The 20,293-nt window shown below is 36.3% G+C and overlaps 1 protein-coding gene and 1 long non-coding RNA gene across 2 annotated transcripts in view; one reads left to right on the forward strand and one right to left on the reverse strand.

The window, feature by feature from the left end:
• Positions 1 to 7,565, reverse strand: part of LOC107675092 (uncharacterized) — a 12,548-nt gene extending 4,983 nt beyond the window's left edge. The window contains exons 1-2 of the long non-coding RNA XR_001632574.1: positions 7,507 to 7,565; positions 7,386 to 7,427 (exon numbers count right to left, since the gene is read on the reverse strand). This is a non-coding gene — a long non-coding RNA (uncharacterized LOC107675092). The remainder of the gene's footprint in view (positions 1 to 7,385; positions 7,428 to 7,506) is intronic.
• LOC107675090 (neurofilament heavy polypeptide) overlaps positions 7,545 to 20,293 on the forward strand; it is a 50,538-nt gene continuing 37,789 nt past the window's right edge. The window contains exons 1-4 of the mRNA XM_016469300.1: positions 7,545 to 7,881; positions 11,129 to 11,338; positions 16,880 to 16,933; positions 19,058 to 19,189. Of these exons, the coding sequence (XP_016324786.1) occupies positions 7,866 to 7,881; positions 11,129 to 11,338; positions 16,880 to 16,933; positions 19,058 to 19,189 (412 nt within the window). The 5' untranslated portion in view covers positions 7,545 to 7,865. The remainder of the gene's footprint in view (positions 7,882 to 11,128; positions 11,339 to 16,879; positions 16,934 to 19,057; positions 19,190 to 20,293) is intronic.

Raw genomic sequence — 20,293 nt, forward strand, 5'->3', positions numbered from 1 at the left:
CACAGTTGTTCTTCATGAGTCAAGTCAAGTCACAGTTGATCGTCATGAATCAAGTCAAATCACAGTTGATCGTCTTGAGTCAAGTCAAGTCACAGCTGATCTTCCTGAGTCCAGTCAAGTTACAGCTGATATTCCTGAGTCAAGTCCAGTCACAGCTGATCTTCATGAGCCTCGTCTCGTCACAGCTGACCTGCCAGAGCCTCGACACGTCTCCGCTGTTCATCCAGAGTCACGTCACATCACAGCTGATCATCCAGAGTCACGTCACATCACAGTTGATCATCCAAAGTCACGTCACATCACAGCTGATCTTCCAGAGTCCCATCACATCAAAGCTGATCTTCCAGAGTCCCGTCACATCACAGCTGATCTTCCAGAGTCCCGTCACATCACAGCTGATCTTCCAGAGTCTTGTCACATCACAGCTGATCATCCAGAGTCTTGTCACATCACAGCTGATCATCCAGAGTCTTGTCACCTCCTATCTGTTGCACCAAGATCTTCGAGGTCAGTTTTTCAGTCTCCCAGACTGGCATCCAGCATGGAGGATTCACCGCTGGTGTCCGCACGTGCAGCTGGTATCCCTAAACCAGCGCTCTCAGACCTTTCTGTTCCTGAACTGATTCCCCTGTCTGTAGCGCTTCCCACATTGGGGATTGCCTTATGGTGTATTTGGGCTATGGAGGCCGTCTGTGAACTCTCTGCCTGTCCTGTCACGGCTATGGAGGCCATTTATGAACTTTTTGTGTTCCCTGCCTTGGCCCTTGAGGCCATAAATGCTCTGTCTGTCTCGTGTGTCTCAGTTTTCCCTAGATCCCAGTCTCTGCCATGGGTATCTACTCCAGCTTGGTGGTCTTCTGTCCCGCTCTGGAGGTCTTCTGCTCTGTCTGCTCTGGTCTGGTGGTCTTCTACTCCGTCTGCTCTGGTCTGGTGGTCTTCTGTCCTGCTCTGGTGGTCATCTGCTCCGCACCACAGAGACAGTACATGGACTTTATTTTTGCCCCGATTCAGTCAAGGGATTTCCCTGGGAGCTCTCAGCCCAGTCTGTTAAGACCGAGGCCTTAAATGCACCTTTTCCCTGCTCTGTTAGCCCTGTTATGGCCATAGGGGCCATTAATGAACCTTTTGTCTGCCCTGCAAGCCCTGTCGCGAGCCCAGAGACCATTAATAAACTGTCTAATGAATCTGTTCCTGAATCATATGCCAGTCCCGTTTCCCTCCATGAGTCTGATGTTGAACCATCTGTCTGTGCAGATTCTATTAATGTCTGTTTAGTTTCAGTCACTGAAGTGTCTCCCAGTCCAATTTCTGTTAATCCATCCAATTTTGAACTGTCTATCTGTCTGAAATCTGCTGTTGAGTGTGGTCTTGAGCTGTCGTTCTTGCCAGTTTCTATCAATAAGTCTAATTTTGAACAATCTGCCTGTCCGTCTCGCGTCCCTGTCGCCCCGTTACAACTTAACTTGAGTATGAATTATGAAGAAAATGAATGAATGGGTTCACTATTAAAATTACATGTTGAACTATTGTGCTCATGGGTGATGCAGGTTTAAAGGAATAGTTCAAATGAAAAATTGCTGAAAATCTTACATCCAAGATGTAAATGAGTTTGTTTCTTCATCAGTACAGATTTGGAGAAATTTAGCATTACATCACTTGCTCACCAGTGGATCTTCTGCAGTGAATGGGTGCGGGGGTCAGTCGGACTTGAGTTTAGCGTGTATTATAGTCTTACTCATACAACTGCCTGCTTTTGCTTCTGATTGCTTTTAGATGGAAAAGCTGTACATAACTCCTGGTCTAGGATGTGTTTTCTTTGTAATAATAGCATAACGAAATAGATTTGGCAAACAATCCAGTGTATCTGCCCTTCTGCTTTGGAAAGCGTCAAATTATTTTACAATGCATTTTCGCCGTGGTGAGCAATGTAGCACATCACAGACATGTTTGTTGATTTCTAAAACGCAATGGCCAATCAGAGGTGTTTAGGTTGGAATCCACGCACTCACTGCTCCAGTCACCGTTTTTTGTCCAATGCTGAGTTCTATCATGCGCATAACTTCTTTCTAACAAAGACATTAAAAAAGTTTCATCGTGTAGTCACGTTCATTGTTTTTTTGTTTGTTTGGAACTTTGTTAGATCGTGATGAATGAATGACAGTTTTTAATAAATTTAAAGGGAGCACTCTTTGCATGCTGTATACCAGTGCTTCTCAAAGTCCGGATCCGGAGGGAATTCAGTCTGGACCCTACCAATTTCATATGTCAAGAACACTAATTATTTCCTGCTTTGATAAACGCATGTTAAACTTGTAAATCATATGTTTAGTTTTTTAATGTCTTTTTGGAGATGGTCCGAAATGAAAGCAAAGGCAAGATATTGAAACGTTTCCTTCATGACATTTGTTGTCATGACATCCAGTGAGCATATGACCTTTGACATAATCGGACGACATTTCACGCTAATATGAGTAATTTTTTATTTATTTATTTTTGCTATCACTTAGATTATGGCCATTTGACTTATATCAGTGTCCAGTGTTTCCCATATTTTGAGTTATTTGTGGCGGCCCGTCACAAAATCAAAACTGACCGCCACAAATAGATTTTCCAAAAGGATTCTACTTCGTTGAATAAACTGAGCACTGCACGTTTCAAAATTAAAATGCAGCGCGGGTTTTTTTTATATGACTGTATAATTGAAAAGAACCAACCGTCTTCAGAACAGCTTTGATGTCATTTTAATCTCGTCTTTCCTAGCGTTTTGTAGTTGATTACAGCCATTACCGGGGAAACCGCTATATCTCCGCTCCAACAGCGCCTCCTGCTGGCAGAGAATGAATTAGCATTTGCAAGTCTGTGGGAAACATTGGTGTCTGTCAGCAAAGATAAACAAAAAGCATGGTTCAGAACTGTTTTGAGAAGGTGCTTTGAGCCATGTATTATTACTATGAACAGATTTGGACCTTTGATATAGACTTTGAGAACCCCTGCTGTATACGATAATATATTCAGAATTTAAATAAAACTTGTGTTTTTCATGCTTGACAAGCGGCCACGTACGACACAGAGATAGCTACTACACTATATAGAAAAAGATAATTTCAGAAGCACAGATGTGATTCTGCAACCGAGCCTGGTCCAAACGCAGGATTTAGGTAAGGTAATGTATTTCGAGATTTCACCCCTTAGTCCAGCCATAAGTCCAGTGTCACTGTTAGACCAGCTATATGTATTTGTATATTATCTCATTCAAAAAATCATGAAAAAAATCTAAAACACCATTTTCATTTTTCATAAGTAGCCCAGTTAAATATAATACGCACATTAATTAAAACTTCATAAAGGCCTCTATTTTGTTTACTTTTCAACTACTGTTAATATTCAAGAAAACAAATTCACTATAATGTTTTTTTAAAAGGTCAACAAAGACAAAAAAAAAAATTACGAGGAGACAGTAAGGCTTATCCAGAAGCCCACTGTGTTGAAGAATGTCATTATATATCACCCAAATGTTATTTTAAAGTACGTTAACACAGCTATTCCCACTCAACAAGAGTTCATCGTCGCCACGTCTGTCAATCTCTGAAATACAAAAAATTTACAAAAACACAGTAAAAACAGCAATATTGTGAAACTTATAACATTTTTTTATATATATATATTTTAAAATGTAATTTATTCCTGTGATAGCAAAACTGAACCTGTGATAGCAAAGCTGTCTTCACATGATCCTTCAGAAATCACTCTAATATGCTGATTTGGTGCTCAAGAAACACTTCTTATTATTAATTTCTTATATTATGTTGAAAATAGCTGTGTTGCTTAATATTTTTGTAGAAACATACTTTTTTTCAGGCTTCTTCTGTAACACTATGAATGAAACTATTAATTTTTGTTTATTTTTTTTTTTAAATGTACTGAGCATTGTGTATGTAGCATCTGGTTTTTGGAAAACACAACAGGCGTGACTGGGTGTAATTTAAAAACATAATGTTAAAGTCTCTTCAAGTAGTGTTAACCACAGACCTATTTTACATACTAAACTGAAAACTGCTATGCTAAAAATCCATTCTCCTCCAGCTTTTAGGACTATGAACAGCTCTATAAGGAGGCTTCTTCTATTTTTGTTCTTTTTTCCCCTCAAATTCCTGTTCTCCAAAAGCATTTGAATCAGGGCCTGACCTCTCCTCCCATTATGGTCATTTAGCGCTGCTTGCTATTGCACTCCAGACAGACTGTCTTTAAGTATTAATGACTTCATCAGCAGTTCTTTTAAATTACCCATTAAGATGCAGTTTTGTCCGATCCTTTACTGCTGGGTCTGCTTCCTCTCACCAACAGCTACAGATCTCACCATGTGAGAAGGAACAAAGCCTGAAGTCTATTAGGGAGACGAACACTTCTTTAAGTTTCTGCTTGTTCTGAAGGATTATTTCCCAATGAAGCGGCCAAAATCTGTATCATGCCAGGTTAGTAACGGTAGTTTTACATACTAAATGAAATTAAATGATTTGAAGATAGTGTGTTGTTGTTTCTGCCAACTGCCAACTGTAAAAGCCTTGGTTGTCAGACAGGGAATGCAATAAAAGTGAATATTTTGTTTTTATAGACAACTTTATGCATCACATTTTTATTTCACAACCTGCTGGTTTATTGCTTTCTCTTACCATAAACCGCATTTGTATGGCTCTTCTTTATCTAAATTAGTAAAATCATTCATGGATGGAAAGACTTTGGCTACTTTGCAGGATTTTTCATCATTATAGACACATTAGCTATTTTATGCTTCTCCCTTTATTTATTTTTATGTTGCTTTCATTTTTTGTATTTCACAGACCAAAGACGGAGACAAATTTGCATTTGTTTAGTAAAGCTTTTCGAAGAAACACAGTAAGCTGCATAGGCTGTTGACTAGTTATCTGCCTTATATCACTCATACCGTGTTACCTTTGACACATTCCCAAAATATTACCAAACACAAATCTATTAAGTAAATCAGAATTTTTGTTTCTATATCTGCAGCACCGCACTAGGTAGCCACGTCCACAAAATCTCATTGGTCCAAAATCCAGCTCCACATAAAAGTACATTTTACATCAAAGATCTTCTGACTGGCTGGGACTGCATTATGTACCTCAGCAGTTTTCAGTTCTGCATGGACGGATGATTTTGTAGAGACATTTTACAACCCCTAGGATTGAAAACAAATTCTTATTCAGAACAGGTTCCAATGATACAAAAAACACCAGAACTGAATAATTCTTGTACCTGCATTCCTCCAATGACAATTACATGTTGTCTGCACTACCTATTCAATGGGACTATAAAACTGTTATGAAATTTACAACACAAATGATATTGTCCAATTATGATATTCTTAGTGGTGTTTCAAAAACATGCAATGCAACCAGTGCAGTCCAATTTCCAAAGAAGTGACTCCTAGGAGTTGGTTCTTTTTTAGTGGATCAAAAACACACATCGCTAGTAGAGTCCAATTTTCCAAATGAATGACTCCAATGTGTTGTTGGTTTTCAGTGGATCAAAAATATACAGCGCAACCAGCGTAGTCCGATTTTCAAATGAATGACTCGTATGAGTCACTGGTTTTTAGTGGATCAAAAACATAGCACAACCAGTGTAGTCCCATTTCCAAACAAATTTCTTCTATGAGGCTGTTCTTTTTAGTGAATCAAAAACATACAGCGCAAACTTTCCAAAATATTTATTCCTTAAATCTTAATGAAACAGTGAAGAAACTAGAATCGTTAAGAGGTAACCAAAACTGTTAAATTATTCTCAATTCGCTTCCCTAAAAACAACTGAACTTAGATTTATTTCTGTACATCTTTTCCTAATCTTCACTTGATTGTTTTACTTATTTAATGCAATTATCCAGCTTCCACTTTTAGCATGACGTTCAGAGCACTGCTGAGCCGTCTCAAACACAATGCTTTTTTTTCCTCACCTTTGCACCATAGATAGAGATACAGATAGTTTATTCAGACCCCTTGTCTCATTTCAGGGTCTTGAGAAGCTATTCAGAGAGGCAGCATTTAGATGTAAATCTGGCTGATATAAAACCCTGCTATTGTGAGATAAGGAGGTCACAGATGTCATCGCAGTGTCTTTTATGTGATAGCTGTTCAGAGACGATGAGCTAGGATTGAACCCTGAGGTGACATAGCGGCGCACTAAACAGGACAGAATGTGTCTGCGTCAACCTTCTCCCAGCGTGGGCTCCGCACGCACACACAAACACACGTGCATACGAAAAAACACCCGTGATTCGCACCACAATGCCAGTCATTTTTCCTCCTCATTGCACCCGATTTCATCAGAACTGCATGTTTCATCTTGACCTGCAAAAGGGTTGACTGACTACGACAGCAATGCAGATGAGTGGGTGAGAAATGCAAAGCTTCTGTTGGATACTAAGCTCTGACAGCAAGTTTGTCTTCATGAATATGGGTCTTCCAATAAAATGAAGAAAGAGAAAAGGTCAAATGTTAGTGGTAACATAGTAATGCTTTGACTATTATTTGTTTTTGTTTTGTTTTTAGTCCATAAACTATGCTATTGTGGGCTATTCAATTTGAACTCAAAATTTAAGTATTGTAGCTTACAGTCTATGTGTTACCTTTAATGTCATCTATATGCTACTATACTCCTAGAAGTTGAGAAAAAGTCTTTTAGCAGCTAGATATATATTTTTTGGCGAAAACAGATAAAAAAAAAAAGATAACTCTTCTAGCACTTGTGGTTATATCCAAAGATTTGTCCAAAAAAATATTAGCAATAGCAAAGCAAGAGCATGGCTGTCTACAAAAAAAAAAAAAAGGCTAGGCACAACTAAAGCCTATTGGCTATTTCTAAAAAATAAGTGACACCCCAACTTCCTGTTTCAATAGGTTCTTTCAACATAAGAAAGAAACCTGTGCTTGTCAAGAAATTTCATTCAATCTTAAAAGCACACTTATGTTCTGACATCTCAGGCTTTTCCCTATTCCCTGAAATATGGGAAAGGTACAGCTGAAAGAATAAAATGCAATTTGCTCTTTAAAGGTCAACTTTCTAAATGTTCCATTTGCACGGTTTATGAAAAAGGTTTCGCTTGATTTGCATGAATATTTAACAAGCCACCACAAACAGCTTAACCTGAGTTTACCACAGGCTCTGTTTCTTACATGCATTCATTTACTACTGCTTCTCAATCTTAGCTAAAATAATATCCATTAAAGATGGAGTACGCAGTATGTTATGCTTTTAACGTATAACATGCAATATCTCATTATGCAAATTAGCAGAAAATTGTGCTAAAATGGATCAAAATGCACATTTCAAAGATGCGTTTTCATGTGAGTGGTTGCCTTCCACACACTCACCCGATGACAGCCCAGCTCCACTTCAGGGGTAACATCCCTGGCCTAAAAAGGCAAAACATAATGCCGTTGCTGCCAGGGAATCTAAGAATAAACCACACAGTCCAGTCACAGATAAGGTTACCTTGAAACCCGTCCTCCCCTCTCTCCCATGTTTCCTGACCCACACACATCATGGGCTGGTAACAAACATAAGGACATCATAGGGCTTGATTTGCTCTTTTGACAGCCTAGCCTTGTTTTTTCCCTTCCTGCTGGTACTTGGTCCCCAGCTGGAAGTGTATAGTTTTTTTTTCCTATGCCACTTTAAGCAACAGGTGACTTTTTTTTTTTTTCCTTCCTTGTAGGGGGCCCTGGCCCAAGCACAAGTTTTATTGGGACTCTAACAGGAAAGGCACAGAAAGACACTGTGGTGCTTTTGATTGAAAACTATTCCGGACCGGGGAATTGACTCTTGAGATTGTGCTTTCAGCCTGTTAGTGCATGAGAGAGATGGAAGGTACTGTCAACTTCATTTTCCAATTACATTTCTAAGTGCGTTTAACAATAAGGTGGTGTAAGTCAAATAAATGTTAGTGTATGTAATGTAAATTGTGGTACTAACAGCACACAGCCAAGCACTTTAAGTTAACTTAGTCACTTAGTCAAGTTAACTGTCTCTTAGACAGCAACCATCTGCTTTGCAGGGGAATTTTGTGGTTGAAAGCAGCTAAAAATACAGCATATCATATGGCTCTATGGGAATTTGTAGTCCTTTGAAGCAGGCCTCTAATGTTGTTGCAGCTTTTTAAGGGTTTTAAGGTAGCATTATCAACTGAAATACAGTTCAATCAGCTAGAGAGGAAATATATTTAAAGGAATAGTTGACCCAAAAATTTAAATTAACTTACATTTCAAACAATTCATGAAGTAATTTACTTATCTTCATGCCATTCCTAACCCATATGACTTAATTTCTTCTGTGGAATACAAAAGGAGAAATTACAAAGACTAGTCAATATTTTTTCCATGCAATTACAATGAACAGTGATTGAAGCTTCAAAAAGGACACAAATGCACCATAAAAGAGGTCAATGCAACTTGTACATTCTTCTGAAATCACTGCAATGAGATCACTGAGTCAATGGTTTTGGTTTAAGCTTGGACTAGCTTAAATCATGAATAAATCACTCACTGAAAAGATTTGATTCAAGAGTGATTCATATACAAATCAACTATCACTATTTCTCTCAAGAATGGCAGATGTCAAGATTATCAGTGACTGACAACTTACATTTAAGTCTGTTTCACAAAGTTATCGTATGCTTTTTAAAAACTTGGAATAAATTTATAGTAAGTCATGTGGACCACTTTTGTAGCTCCTGAAAAACTTCAGTCCCCATTGAAAGCTTAAGGTTACAGTGTCTCTGCAGAACATTTTCATTGATAGTTGATGTCATTTAACTCCTAGATTTAGAAGTGCGGTACTCTCAAAGGTTTTCCCAAGACACTGAAACCCTGTCAGTTCCCAAACCAAAAAAGAAATGTTTAAAAAGTCTGAAACCTTTTTAAAGTCATTATCAGTGACTTGAGATAGAGTTTCCAAAAAAAGCCAATTATTGATGTCAAGGGCCTGCACAAATGAGCCCCAGTCTTGCGTGAAATGGCTTAATGTTGCAAAGACTTAAAAGTAAATTTGACATTCTGATTAAACTGTGAAAAGTCTCTCAGATCAGCCTGAATAAATCATATTTAAAGTGACACTTGAGGGAATAGTGTTGCAGAGTGTTTTTTGTACTGACTTCATTGTCTCAACAGCTCTCACTTACTAACCTGGGATTAGTTGCCATGGATGTCCATACACTGATCTGAGGAGGACAAGGTCTTATATTAAAATAAGCAATGAGAAAAATGTAATTTCTTGGGCCACCTTCCACTGCTTTCGGGTTTACAATGCAGCAAGAGTTGAAGTGGCATTTGCGCACCGTGTTGCCATGGAAAGATTTCTCCTAAGCCTTCTGTGTACACTATCTGCGATCTTATGTTTCTGTATGATCAGATACTGAAGCTTGTAGACAATCTGCAAGGGCAAAGTCATGATAACACATAGAAAGATGCAGCAAAACTCCAAACCAGATGCCGCTAAGCATATAGTGTCTACTGAAAGATTCTTGAGTCAGCATTTGGATTGGACGTCTAATCCTAAGTTTGACAACAGGGACCATGTGAAGAGCTGCAACAGGTGGTCTTAGCTAACACTTCTGGTGTGTGACGTGTATCAAACCCCCCCACACAGGAACACATCATTATCTGTGAGCCTAGAGTAGAGGTAGCAGAAAACTGGTTCTCTGAACAAAAGGGCCAACATAAATAAGAACCACTGCCCTGATCTTGCCTAAGATTCACAATGGATCATCCACAAATACATTTCTGTAAACACAATCAAAGCGGTTTGTGCAAGAATAAATAATTTACAATGACTTAAGTCAACAATATTGGCAAAGATTAATAAAGGGGTCTAGTAAACGTAGCAGCGCATATTATGAAGGTTACATGTGCCGTATGTTTGGACTCTCTAGCTGCCACAAGAATTTATATCAATTTAGAAAAGAGGCTTTTAAAGGGGCTCCGGTCAACAGATGACACACTGCCAGCATTCCTCTTGTGGCCTTGGAAATTTGTAATGATGAAGCATTGCTATTGCAGATGTGTGCCCTATCTACAGACAACAAGTTCAATTCAATCTCTCTGCCAGGCAATGCACTGATAAAGTTAAAAAGCAAACATTCATCTGCTGTCTAGCTGTCTTTGTCTTTATAACTCTTATGTCCTGTCTGCACTAAGAGTGAGCAATGTGACAGAACTAGACACCTTCCAATGTAATGTGCATACAATAGACAGATTCTTTGAATAGCACTGAGAATCAAAAGCTGTTTCCATACAAAATGCATGTAAAAAAAAAAATCATACTATTGCCAAAAATATTAGAAAACAAGGTGTTGTTTCCATCCCATGTATTAAAAAGTACAGAAATTAGTGCAAAAAACTGTAGAAATTGAAGTTGCAGCCAATGCGGCTCATTTATAAAACATAAATTACTTGCTATTTAGAGTGTGCAGACAAAATACTCTTTGTTTTGTCTGTAGATGCTCTACGCAGACAAAATAAACTGTTTGTAAACTATCACCAGCAGATGCCTTATAAGGGAGTTAATAGTAGCCAATCATCTGAATCATTTGAGTAGTTCACACTAAAACTTCTTAGCATTTACGTACCCTCATTTACTCACTTGTATGAGTTTCGTTCTTTTCTGGAACACAAAATAGATATTTTGAAAATTTTCATCCGTTTTTGTCACTATTATGAAAGCCAATCAGGCCCAAAACTGTCAAACTCCAAGAAGAACAAATATAGTATGAAATTAATCCATGAGTTGTATATTGTAGGTCCTCTGAAGTGACACAATCACTTTGTATGATGAATATTTTGATCAAATAAAGCCAAAACGTATAGAGGAACTGACATCATTTCTATTTCTAAGTGTTCATTGTACCTAGTTTGATATTGGTTCAAACTCTAACCATCTAAGCTCTAACACAACTAAGATGTCAACTCCACCTGTGACTACTACTGAATTAAACTGGACCAGATATTTAGCATAAATAACCAGCTTGAACCAGTTTGAAACCATGTAGAATGGTTTCTTGTTGTTTAACACCTGTCTTGTTTGCATTTATACATTTCCAAATCTCCATCTGTCTTAACAGCGCGGTCCTCCACCACCATGACTACCATAGTCGAGACCAAGAATGACGTGAGCGCACATCCCACACGTTCATCCAAACGCACCTTAACGGATGACCTTCACACCACGTTCAGCTCCCCTGTGGCCTGGATCCTCGTGCTGGCTCTCGTTGTAACCTGGTCGGCCGTGGCCGTCATTATGTTTGACCTGCTCGACAGCAAGGATCTTGAAGGTAGGTCCAGCTCTCTTATCTTGGTGTAATTCCCTTCGATGGAGAGTTATTTTGGTACAGTTGTCCTGAAGAGATTGTAGCTTGGGCGCAGCAGTCAATTTTTACATTGGCTACCTGATTGGGGTCTTTATATTATTTATTAACTCTCGGCTTAAAGTAAAACATGACTCAGATGAGGAGTAATTGGATGCGTGGACGAGTCTTTACGATGTGATAAAGCACCAAGCTTGTTTTCTTGCTGGAAGTTTATCAGCAGTGCCACAGGGCAAACTTGTGAGGCTTCTAAGAGCAGGAGGGAGGGATATTGACTGGTTCCTGATAGCATTGACAGTGACAAGGATAGATAGGGTGTCCTGTTGGCCGGGCTGCTATCAGCCACCGCTGCATTCACATGGAGTCAGAGAAAAATCCTTGTAGGACACGGTTTTACCTTGTATTACCACCTGATGATACATTAGAATCCATTGTTGATGCCAGGAAGATGATAGAATGACTTTGGATTCGAAATTGCTTGAAGTTGCAGTCACTTGTTCCTCAGTGTGATTCAGTAGTTTCATAATGACAATTTTGAACTCCTTCAACTGTTTAATAAAACTGTCATTGTTAAATGGATCTATCACTGTCATTGAGATCACATCTCATTTACAATTCATTCCATCACAAGCTCTAGAACACAAGCACATTAACCCATTTTTGAAAGTACTTCAGAAAGGAAATATTAGACTTTCATGTCATGTAGTTAACTACATGACTGCACCGCCCCACATTAGGTGTCACATTTACATTTACTTATTTCTAATAAGTTTCCCTCATTTTTCCACCCTGTCCATCACCATGTGTCATCCTGTTGCCATCCAATAAAAAGCCCATACTTTATACTGTGACGACCCCTGTTTACCACCTGGTAAAGACTCTCTGCCTGCAGTTCAGTGCTAATGCCAGTTTTTGTGTGTGTGCTTGTATGTTTTCCTGCATGCAAACAGGGAGCAACTGTCACTCTCATCTCAAACATTCATTCGGACATGCAAATTTACTGAACCATGTAATCTGTCATGAACACAATATCACTTCCTCTAGACTGTCATGCATTCCATTCAGTGTGACACTACACCTTTGACTTTATCGTAATGGCAAAGTGAATTGTGGGACTAAGTTCACTTTGAAAGCAGATTGCACAGTGCTTTATGGTAATGGAAAAGTGATTGCTTCAGATTTCAGAGATCTGATCGGGTTTTACATTTACTTCAATCATCTCCATAAAAAGCGAAATCTCATATGGAGTGCTTGTACTGTATAAGACAATGCAGAACTGTGACATGAATGTTTTTTTTTTTTTTTGCAGTATATAGAGAAATATAATCTTAATCAGAATTTTTGCTTTACATTAGTAATATCTAAACAACTATAAAACAAGAACAATTTACTTCATAGGCAAAAATAAGAAAGTCACTGGTTTTGACAGAATGTATCTAAACCACTGGCAAAGCGTATGAACTCCTGTTTTGAGCATAGTTCACAAAAGTTAACAGTGCATATTAAAAAAGTAAAAATAAAAATAAAAAGGTGTTGTGTCACCAGAATGTACAAGAGTGTTAGTCTTTCATTTTCCTGTGCATAAAATAATGGTTTATGTTGGTCTCAAAATTAAACGTACACATTGCAAAATAACATATTTGTAATTCCAGACATTACAAATAATAATAATAATAATGTTTCAAATTATATGTGTATATATATATATATATTTATTTTTTTTTTCTTCAAATTTGTAGTTCCAAATGTTGCTGTGCAATGAAATGCAACATGAATCTAAATTAAGCTCAAGAGACAAAGAAATCTTCTTTCCCATTATATTAAAAAAATATGTAGGTTTTATCACAAATGTCATAAATTCAGACCTCATATCATATGGGCTTTTATGAGGGGTATAAAACAGTATGGCATCATCAAAATGCTTGCGGCATTGATTTCATCAGAAATACAATAACATAAAGGGAATGAACACCATTTTGATTCTAAGTGCAAAATGGCCCCAAAAAAAATCATGCACATGCTGCAACGATGTTAACAAGAATCTGAAATTCTCAGAGCAAAAATATACTGACATTTTTTATTCAAAAAGTGCACTGTATATAATTTCAGAGACTTTAAACCATAATTTTATTTGAGACAGCATGACATCAATAAGCTTTGTGCCAACTGCTCCCTTCCACCCTATGATATCCAACATCCATGTGTTGACGTCTACTTTGCGATATTGCTTTCTATAAGCCTCAAATTATTCACTTCAATCAATTAATTTGACTCTAACATCGATAACTATGCTTTGAAAGCACTGAAGCGTGACTTCGTTTATTAACTGTGTGGTATTGAACGGCAACTCCTCTTTGCCATGCAGAATGATTTGATTTTTTTTTTTTCATTAAATGCATTGAGCAAAACAATGATATTTCACCTGTAGAATATTAATGAAGTATTCTATGTTGCAGATTTCTCACTTTCTTTTCAGGAGAAATATATACTTTAATTTCCCTCTCAAAGCACAGCTAAGCCTGGAGAAATGGGCTACGCGATGCGGAATCATGGGGAGGAAGTTGGCGCTTTGGCTCGTCTTAACACAGCCTTGCATTTACAGAGTCTTTACCATTTGTCTTCAGGTGGTCTATAAGAGTGGTTCTCAACTGGTTTTGCTTCAGAACCCAAATGTTATAATGTACATGACGAACCAGCACAGTACTAAACCTTTCTAAAAAAGTAAACAGAAATATCCATAAAAACAAACAATTAATTAATATTTATTTTAGTCTTTTCTATTATCAATGTTTTTTTTTTTTTGTTTGTTTAGGATTAAGGGATGTCAGGCAACATTTTCATGTTTTCTGTCCAATTTGCACCAGAAGTCCCACCAGTTGAGAGCCACCAGTCTGCAAAAAACAAAAACATTCATAAGAGAACATGTACTTCCACCAATTACACTGAATGGCAAGAATATTGTGATGGCAATAAATATTTTTTAAAGGTATAAGACATATCAGGATTAAACGGACACTGCCACAGATAACAGGACATTATGTATAATTAAAAATTAATTAAAAATCAACACTTTGTGTGAACATACAGTATAATACAGAAATACTTCATGGCTGGTAACAAACTTTTCGAGTTCACTTTACTGTTGGAAAGCTGTGGTCATGAAAATAGGAGTAGAGCTCAGAGGACTGTGCAGCGAAAGTGAAGGGTGAAGCTTCACTCACTTTCAAGACAAGATTCAAAGACCACTGTGTTCCCCAGTGGTGTGACTGAGATTCTTTTGAGAATCATTCCCCTCATGCCTGTGTTTCTAAGATGTGGAATAGTCTAGTGTCCTCTTTTTGCCCTGGAGCCTCAGTCACATAACTGGTCTATGCAACTCTATAATTCTAAGAACAACTTAGATCAACATAAGTGGTACACAAACAGTATTCACTTTCCAAGCAACTGCATCAGAGTTCCTCAGAACATTGTTAAAATTGAAACAAATCTCATACAAAATATTGGTAGCTGTAATGAATAGAACCAAACCTAATATTTGTCTATTATACTGCCATGTTCTTTCATATTTCTTGTTGGTCATGGAGTAACATTACGATCAACCTATCTATTTTTCATTCAGGAGCATTTCCTACTTGGCAAAACCCCAGTCAGCATATCATAGCCATAACAAACTGCAGAGCTAGTGTTTCAAATATGCAGAATATTATCATGCACATTAAGAAATCGATTTTTACCACCAATGACATTCTCAAAATAAAAAGCCAATCCTATATGTTCCTCTATATGTTTTGGCTTTAGAGGATTAGGATTTAGATTTTTTTTTTATTCACAAAATAAAAAAAACATTTTCTTGATAAGAATTTTCAGTCTTCTTTTCCATTATTTTTCATACCCAATTGGCAAATTATTAATATATAGCATTAATATATTGCATGCATAAATCTAACAAAATTCATTGAGGTTTTAAAGGGGTCATATGATGCGATTTCAAGTTTTCCTTTCTCTTTGGAGTGTTACAAGCTCTTGGTGCATAAAGAAGATCTGTAAAGTTGCAAAGACTAAAGTCTCAAATCCAAAGAGATATTCTTTATAAAAGTTAAGAGTCAACCACGCCTACCTAAAACGGCTCGTTCTAACACGCCCCCACATGCTTATCTTATACTAGAAACATATCTTTCATGTACATTAATCTTTTTTAAGCATGTTTAAAGAAAGAAAGAAAGAAAGAAAGAAAAAGAATCCAGATTAAGAAAACAATTTCTGCATTTATACAAGGAGCAGGCATATTGCTATATCATAGATAAGATTGAAACCAGCACATCTGTGCTCTGAACTCTCTGCACTTTGTCCTCAAGATATGTTTAAAACAAAGACAATTATTCAGTTTGAGCTCACTGTATCTTTACTTAAGCATTCATCTGTATGGCTTTGTGTATCTCATATTGATTTCAATGGTTCAGCAGCATTGCCCAGAGAAAATTGTCCATGGTTCAGATATATTTTATAGCTCAGAAGATTTATTGGAATTATTTGTTATAGATATCAACTTTATCTTACATTTTGTCTCGGTAGGAGAAATAAAAATGGAAACAAATATGATACAGAAACACATAATTATTGGGGTTATATAGCATGTTAGATTATTGGTATTTTTTGCAAATTTTGGTTTGTTGGCAAATCTGATCAGCTTGAGACACAGCTGAGAAATCTAGAGGGTTCTCATGTGAGATTATAGGGTCTTCCTCTAATCAGAAATAAATGAGAAGCAGAAGACATAAGCAAAAGTTTCCATTTGCTCTCATTTTATTCTTATTGCTGTCTAGAGATATTAAAGAAATCTCATTTGTAATTTTCCTTTCCTGTGAGTTTACATGCCATACTCAAGCACCCAAAAATGTAAAATGTTGTCAGTTTTGAGTGTGAGAGCTTAGAGGGCAATACTGAATTTCCATAAAATAGGTTAAAAAGTTAATCAAACAAATGTCACTGAATTCATCAGTATTGCATTAGCATTTCTATGTAAAGGAGATGTCACAATTACGTTATGAGGCTTGAATTTCAATGCAGCCAGAAGCAGACGTGAGAAAAAAAAGAGAGTGTGACAATTCAATTTGCTATGAACCAGTAAATGCTCTAAAAAGAGAGACCACAATACAGTGACTTATGTAACACATACACACTATATATGTATCCTGCCCGTTGTACCTGTTTATTTATTTTTTGCTAAATGTTAATGTCTGCGGTTTAATTTTCACTCAGCCGAAGTGTTTTTGTAATCACTGTGACATGGATGACAACATGATATGTCTCTTTTCACACCTTCACTGTGATTTTGTGCCATAAGTGTGATTGTGTTTTATTTATAATGGTGGCTACATTATCTTTTATCTTGCCTACAGTTTTTTGAGCGTGTTCAGTGAGGATGACCCAGTGAGAGTGTGTGTATACATTACTGTATGTGTGAGTTATTATCCCACACCTCTGCTTCTGTGTCTCTCATCCTTACAGGACCTCAGCCACACCGTGTCAGGAAAACATTAAAGGAAGCAGGCAGCCTTAGAGGCAAGCCATCTTATATCTTACACATACAGTAGTGGTCTTGGTAGGCAACAAATTTGAAGTGGTTATTTAAATGACTAAACCAAGGTCATTGTAAGGTATTAAAAATGTGACTAGAAAAAAAATTAACTGTAAATTTAATTCGGTCATCCTGAACGGCATCTTCAAGCAGCATTCTTAAGAGAAATAACCCCTCTACAATGTCAAGGTGAATGTTTTTGTAGCTCTATAAATGTGATGTGTGCAATTTTCATTTGCTCTAAAATATTGACTCGTTTCCCAATTTAATTTGAAGAAAATAAGTTATTCACGTCGATTCTGCAGAAAAACATTGCAATCAGTGGTGTGAGATCTGTTTGCCTGGTCAATGGAAGACAGGTAACTAACATAATGAATTATAATCAAGCAATATCAACCTAATAGGCTTTTTAGATTTACAACGTTTTGAAACTATAATAGCTTTACTGCACATCTAATGTAACTTCACAAGCTGATTTTAACACATTCTTGAGAATTTTATAACTACTACAAATTATAGTAGCTGGCCGCCAGAATATTCTATAATCAAATACTAATATATTCTAACAGGGGTAGTAAAAACATGAGGGTGTTTAGAGGCTATAATGGAGGTCTGAGGAGTCTGGAGTCTGTGCATGCTGTCACGTCACCCTTGCATAATGGCTTCTGGTAAAATGGCTTTGACTCGGGTCATGCTGTTCGCCTGCTGATAACTGCAGCCAGACAGGCACTACATGACGATGTGTGAAACATGAGTATTCCTGTCAATGGGCAGTGGAAAGCAGGAAAACCCAAAAGTCTCCCTAAATGAAAACAAGTTTTCCTGACTTGGCATTTATATTTGTAGCTGCATATGCAAACATACATGCACTTAGCTTTTTTCTGTGGATGTGCAGTCCTTTTCACTGCTGAATTTTCCAGTGCAGTCATTAGTTTGTCTTATTGAAGATGTCATTCAGGATCGATAGCACACTGATAATCTGAAAATAAAAGCAGCACACAGAACATGGCCAAAAGTATATGAACATCTGCTTCTAGTGAAATGCTTTGGCTATTGCAGCTACAAAATTACTAAAAAAGCATACAATGAAGCACACAGTCAAGCAAGTTGTTTAAATAAGGACTTTCAGACTTTCTGATAGCAAGGACTCCTGAAATGATGATCTAATCTCAACAAAGAACTTTGTTACTAAAATATTTAATATTATAAGAAGAATGATAATATAAAGATAACTTGTCTCTGAAATCAAATAATAGCTTTTTACACCATCATTAAAAATTATATATATATATATATATATATGTTTTTTAAATATACTATTTAACACCTTTTTCAAATTTTATATATATAATTATACATTTAATACAATATAAATAATTTCTAATTTCTATTTTCTACCCAATGCAAGAGCAAGATATACCTGTATATAAAAGCAAAGAAACATTTCTAATTCCATTTACTATATATATATATATACACATACACATATGCATATGTATGTATCTATATATATATATATAGATACATACATATGCATATGTGTATGTGTATATATATATATATATATATATATATATATATATATATATATATACACATACACATATGCATATGTATGTATCTATATATATATATATATATATATGCTACAATCTATGCACTTGGTTACTGTTAAAACATTAAAACATGACCATATTATCATAGAATAAATTACAAAAAAACAAAACAATTAATTACATTATTTCTAGGCTAGTAAGCAGTATGAAAAAGTAATAATGTCCAATTCAAACAACAACAGCAACAAGTGAACAAACTGAATGTCTGAATGATTTTGAAACTACAAATGGTTAAAGCGTTAAAAAGTTAAAAAGTCTTCACATACTTTTGGCCATATAGTGTAATTTGTTAGTAATTACTTTTGATTTGGATGATATACAGATAAAGATTTTTAAGTGGTTTTGTAGAGCATTGAGAGTCAAAAGACTGTGATAGGTTTGAGGTTTTCACTGATAGGTTTGTTAGAGCTGGTTTAAATGGCTGTGAGTGAACGTATGTTGAGCGTATGGAAACATGTGTCTTAAGATGCCCTGTCTAAAACATGCTCTTAGGAGGTATTCAGCACATCAGCCCTGATCCCATGAAGGCGGTGAGTGAAGCCATGGACGACTCTGCCGATTGGATAACGTCAACCTTGAGTTTTATGACTAATTTGCTAGCACCAGAAGAGGAGGAAGCGGAAGGTATATTAACTTGTAGCCTTCATTCAACATTAGCAGCACGATTCCATAACAAAGTGTTTACTGTAATATCAACAGCATCTCAGAAACCACAGACTAACCCACAGCGGTTTGATCTGATGAGCCATGTGTACTAATAGGTCTTATTAGAAATCTGAGCTGACTTTTATGGTCACGTTTTCCCCCTTCTACAGAAAAAAACCTGCTTTAAATGGTCTCCCAAAGGGATTAAAGAATATCATGATCATTTTTTGTGGCAATATTTTATTTCAAGCAATCTATATTCTCACATATTATCACAAGATCAGCTAGAAAATTCTAAATGATGTGTTTCATAACTAAGAAATATTAAAGGATGGGTTATTGTTTTACAGTTTTACACTTCAACGAAGAGTTTTGAGAAAGAGGACGAGGAACTGTCAACCCTAACTCTGTGCCACATGTGTGATTCTACAAAATAATAAAAATCAAACAAAACCGTATCACATCTCTGTCATTAATCTCTCACATCAAATCTTCTTGGTTTCGTTTGATAATATAGTTATTCAGTGTTTGATTCACAAAGACTCACACATACTATACTTGGTAAAATTGATTTAAAAATGTTTTCATTTATGTTTATTTTATTTAGGAGATACATTCATAAACTCACGGATAAGAATGCAAGCATTAGTAATTGATCCAAAGGGGACAACATAAGTAATGCTTCTGTACAGAATTTCCTTTAAGTACTAGGATAGTATACATAGAGAATAGATTACATTATATTATAAAAAAAAATATATTATGATATAATATAATAAAAATAATAATATAAGAAGGTTATAAAGATGGCTAAAGTTTTGTTCTGTGGTTTGAATGAGGATAAATATAAACAATGTTCAGTGTTGGGAAGGTTACTTTGGAAATGTAATAGGTTACAGATTACAAGTTACCCTATTTAAAATGTAATAGTAGTGTAACTTTTTCAATTACTTTATTAAAGTAATGTAACTGATTACTTTTGACTACTTTTTGATTACTTTTCTAAATTTCTAATCAATTTTTATTTGCAACTGTTAATCATTTTCAAACATTTACACCATGCAGGGTTAACCTTACAGTAGT

This window comes from Sinocyclocheilus anshuiensis, unplaced genomic scaffold (assembly GCF_001515605.1).
Source record: "Sinocyclocheilus anshuiensis isolate Anshui unplaced genomic scaffold, SAMN03320099.WGS_v1.1 scaffold776, whole genome shotgun sequence".
In the NCBI taxonomy this organism is placed as follows: Eukaryota; Metazoa; Chordata; class Actinopteri; order Cypriniformes; family Cyprinidae; genus Sinocyclocheilus; species Sinocyclocheilus anshuiensis.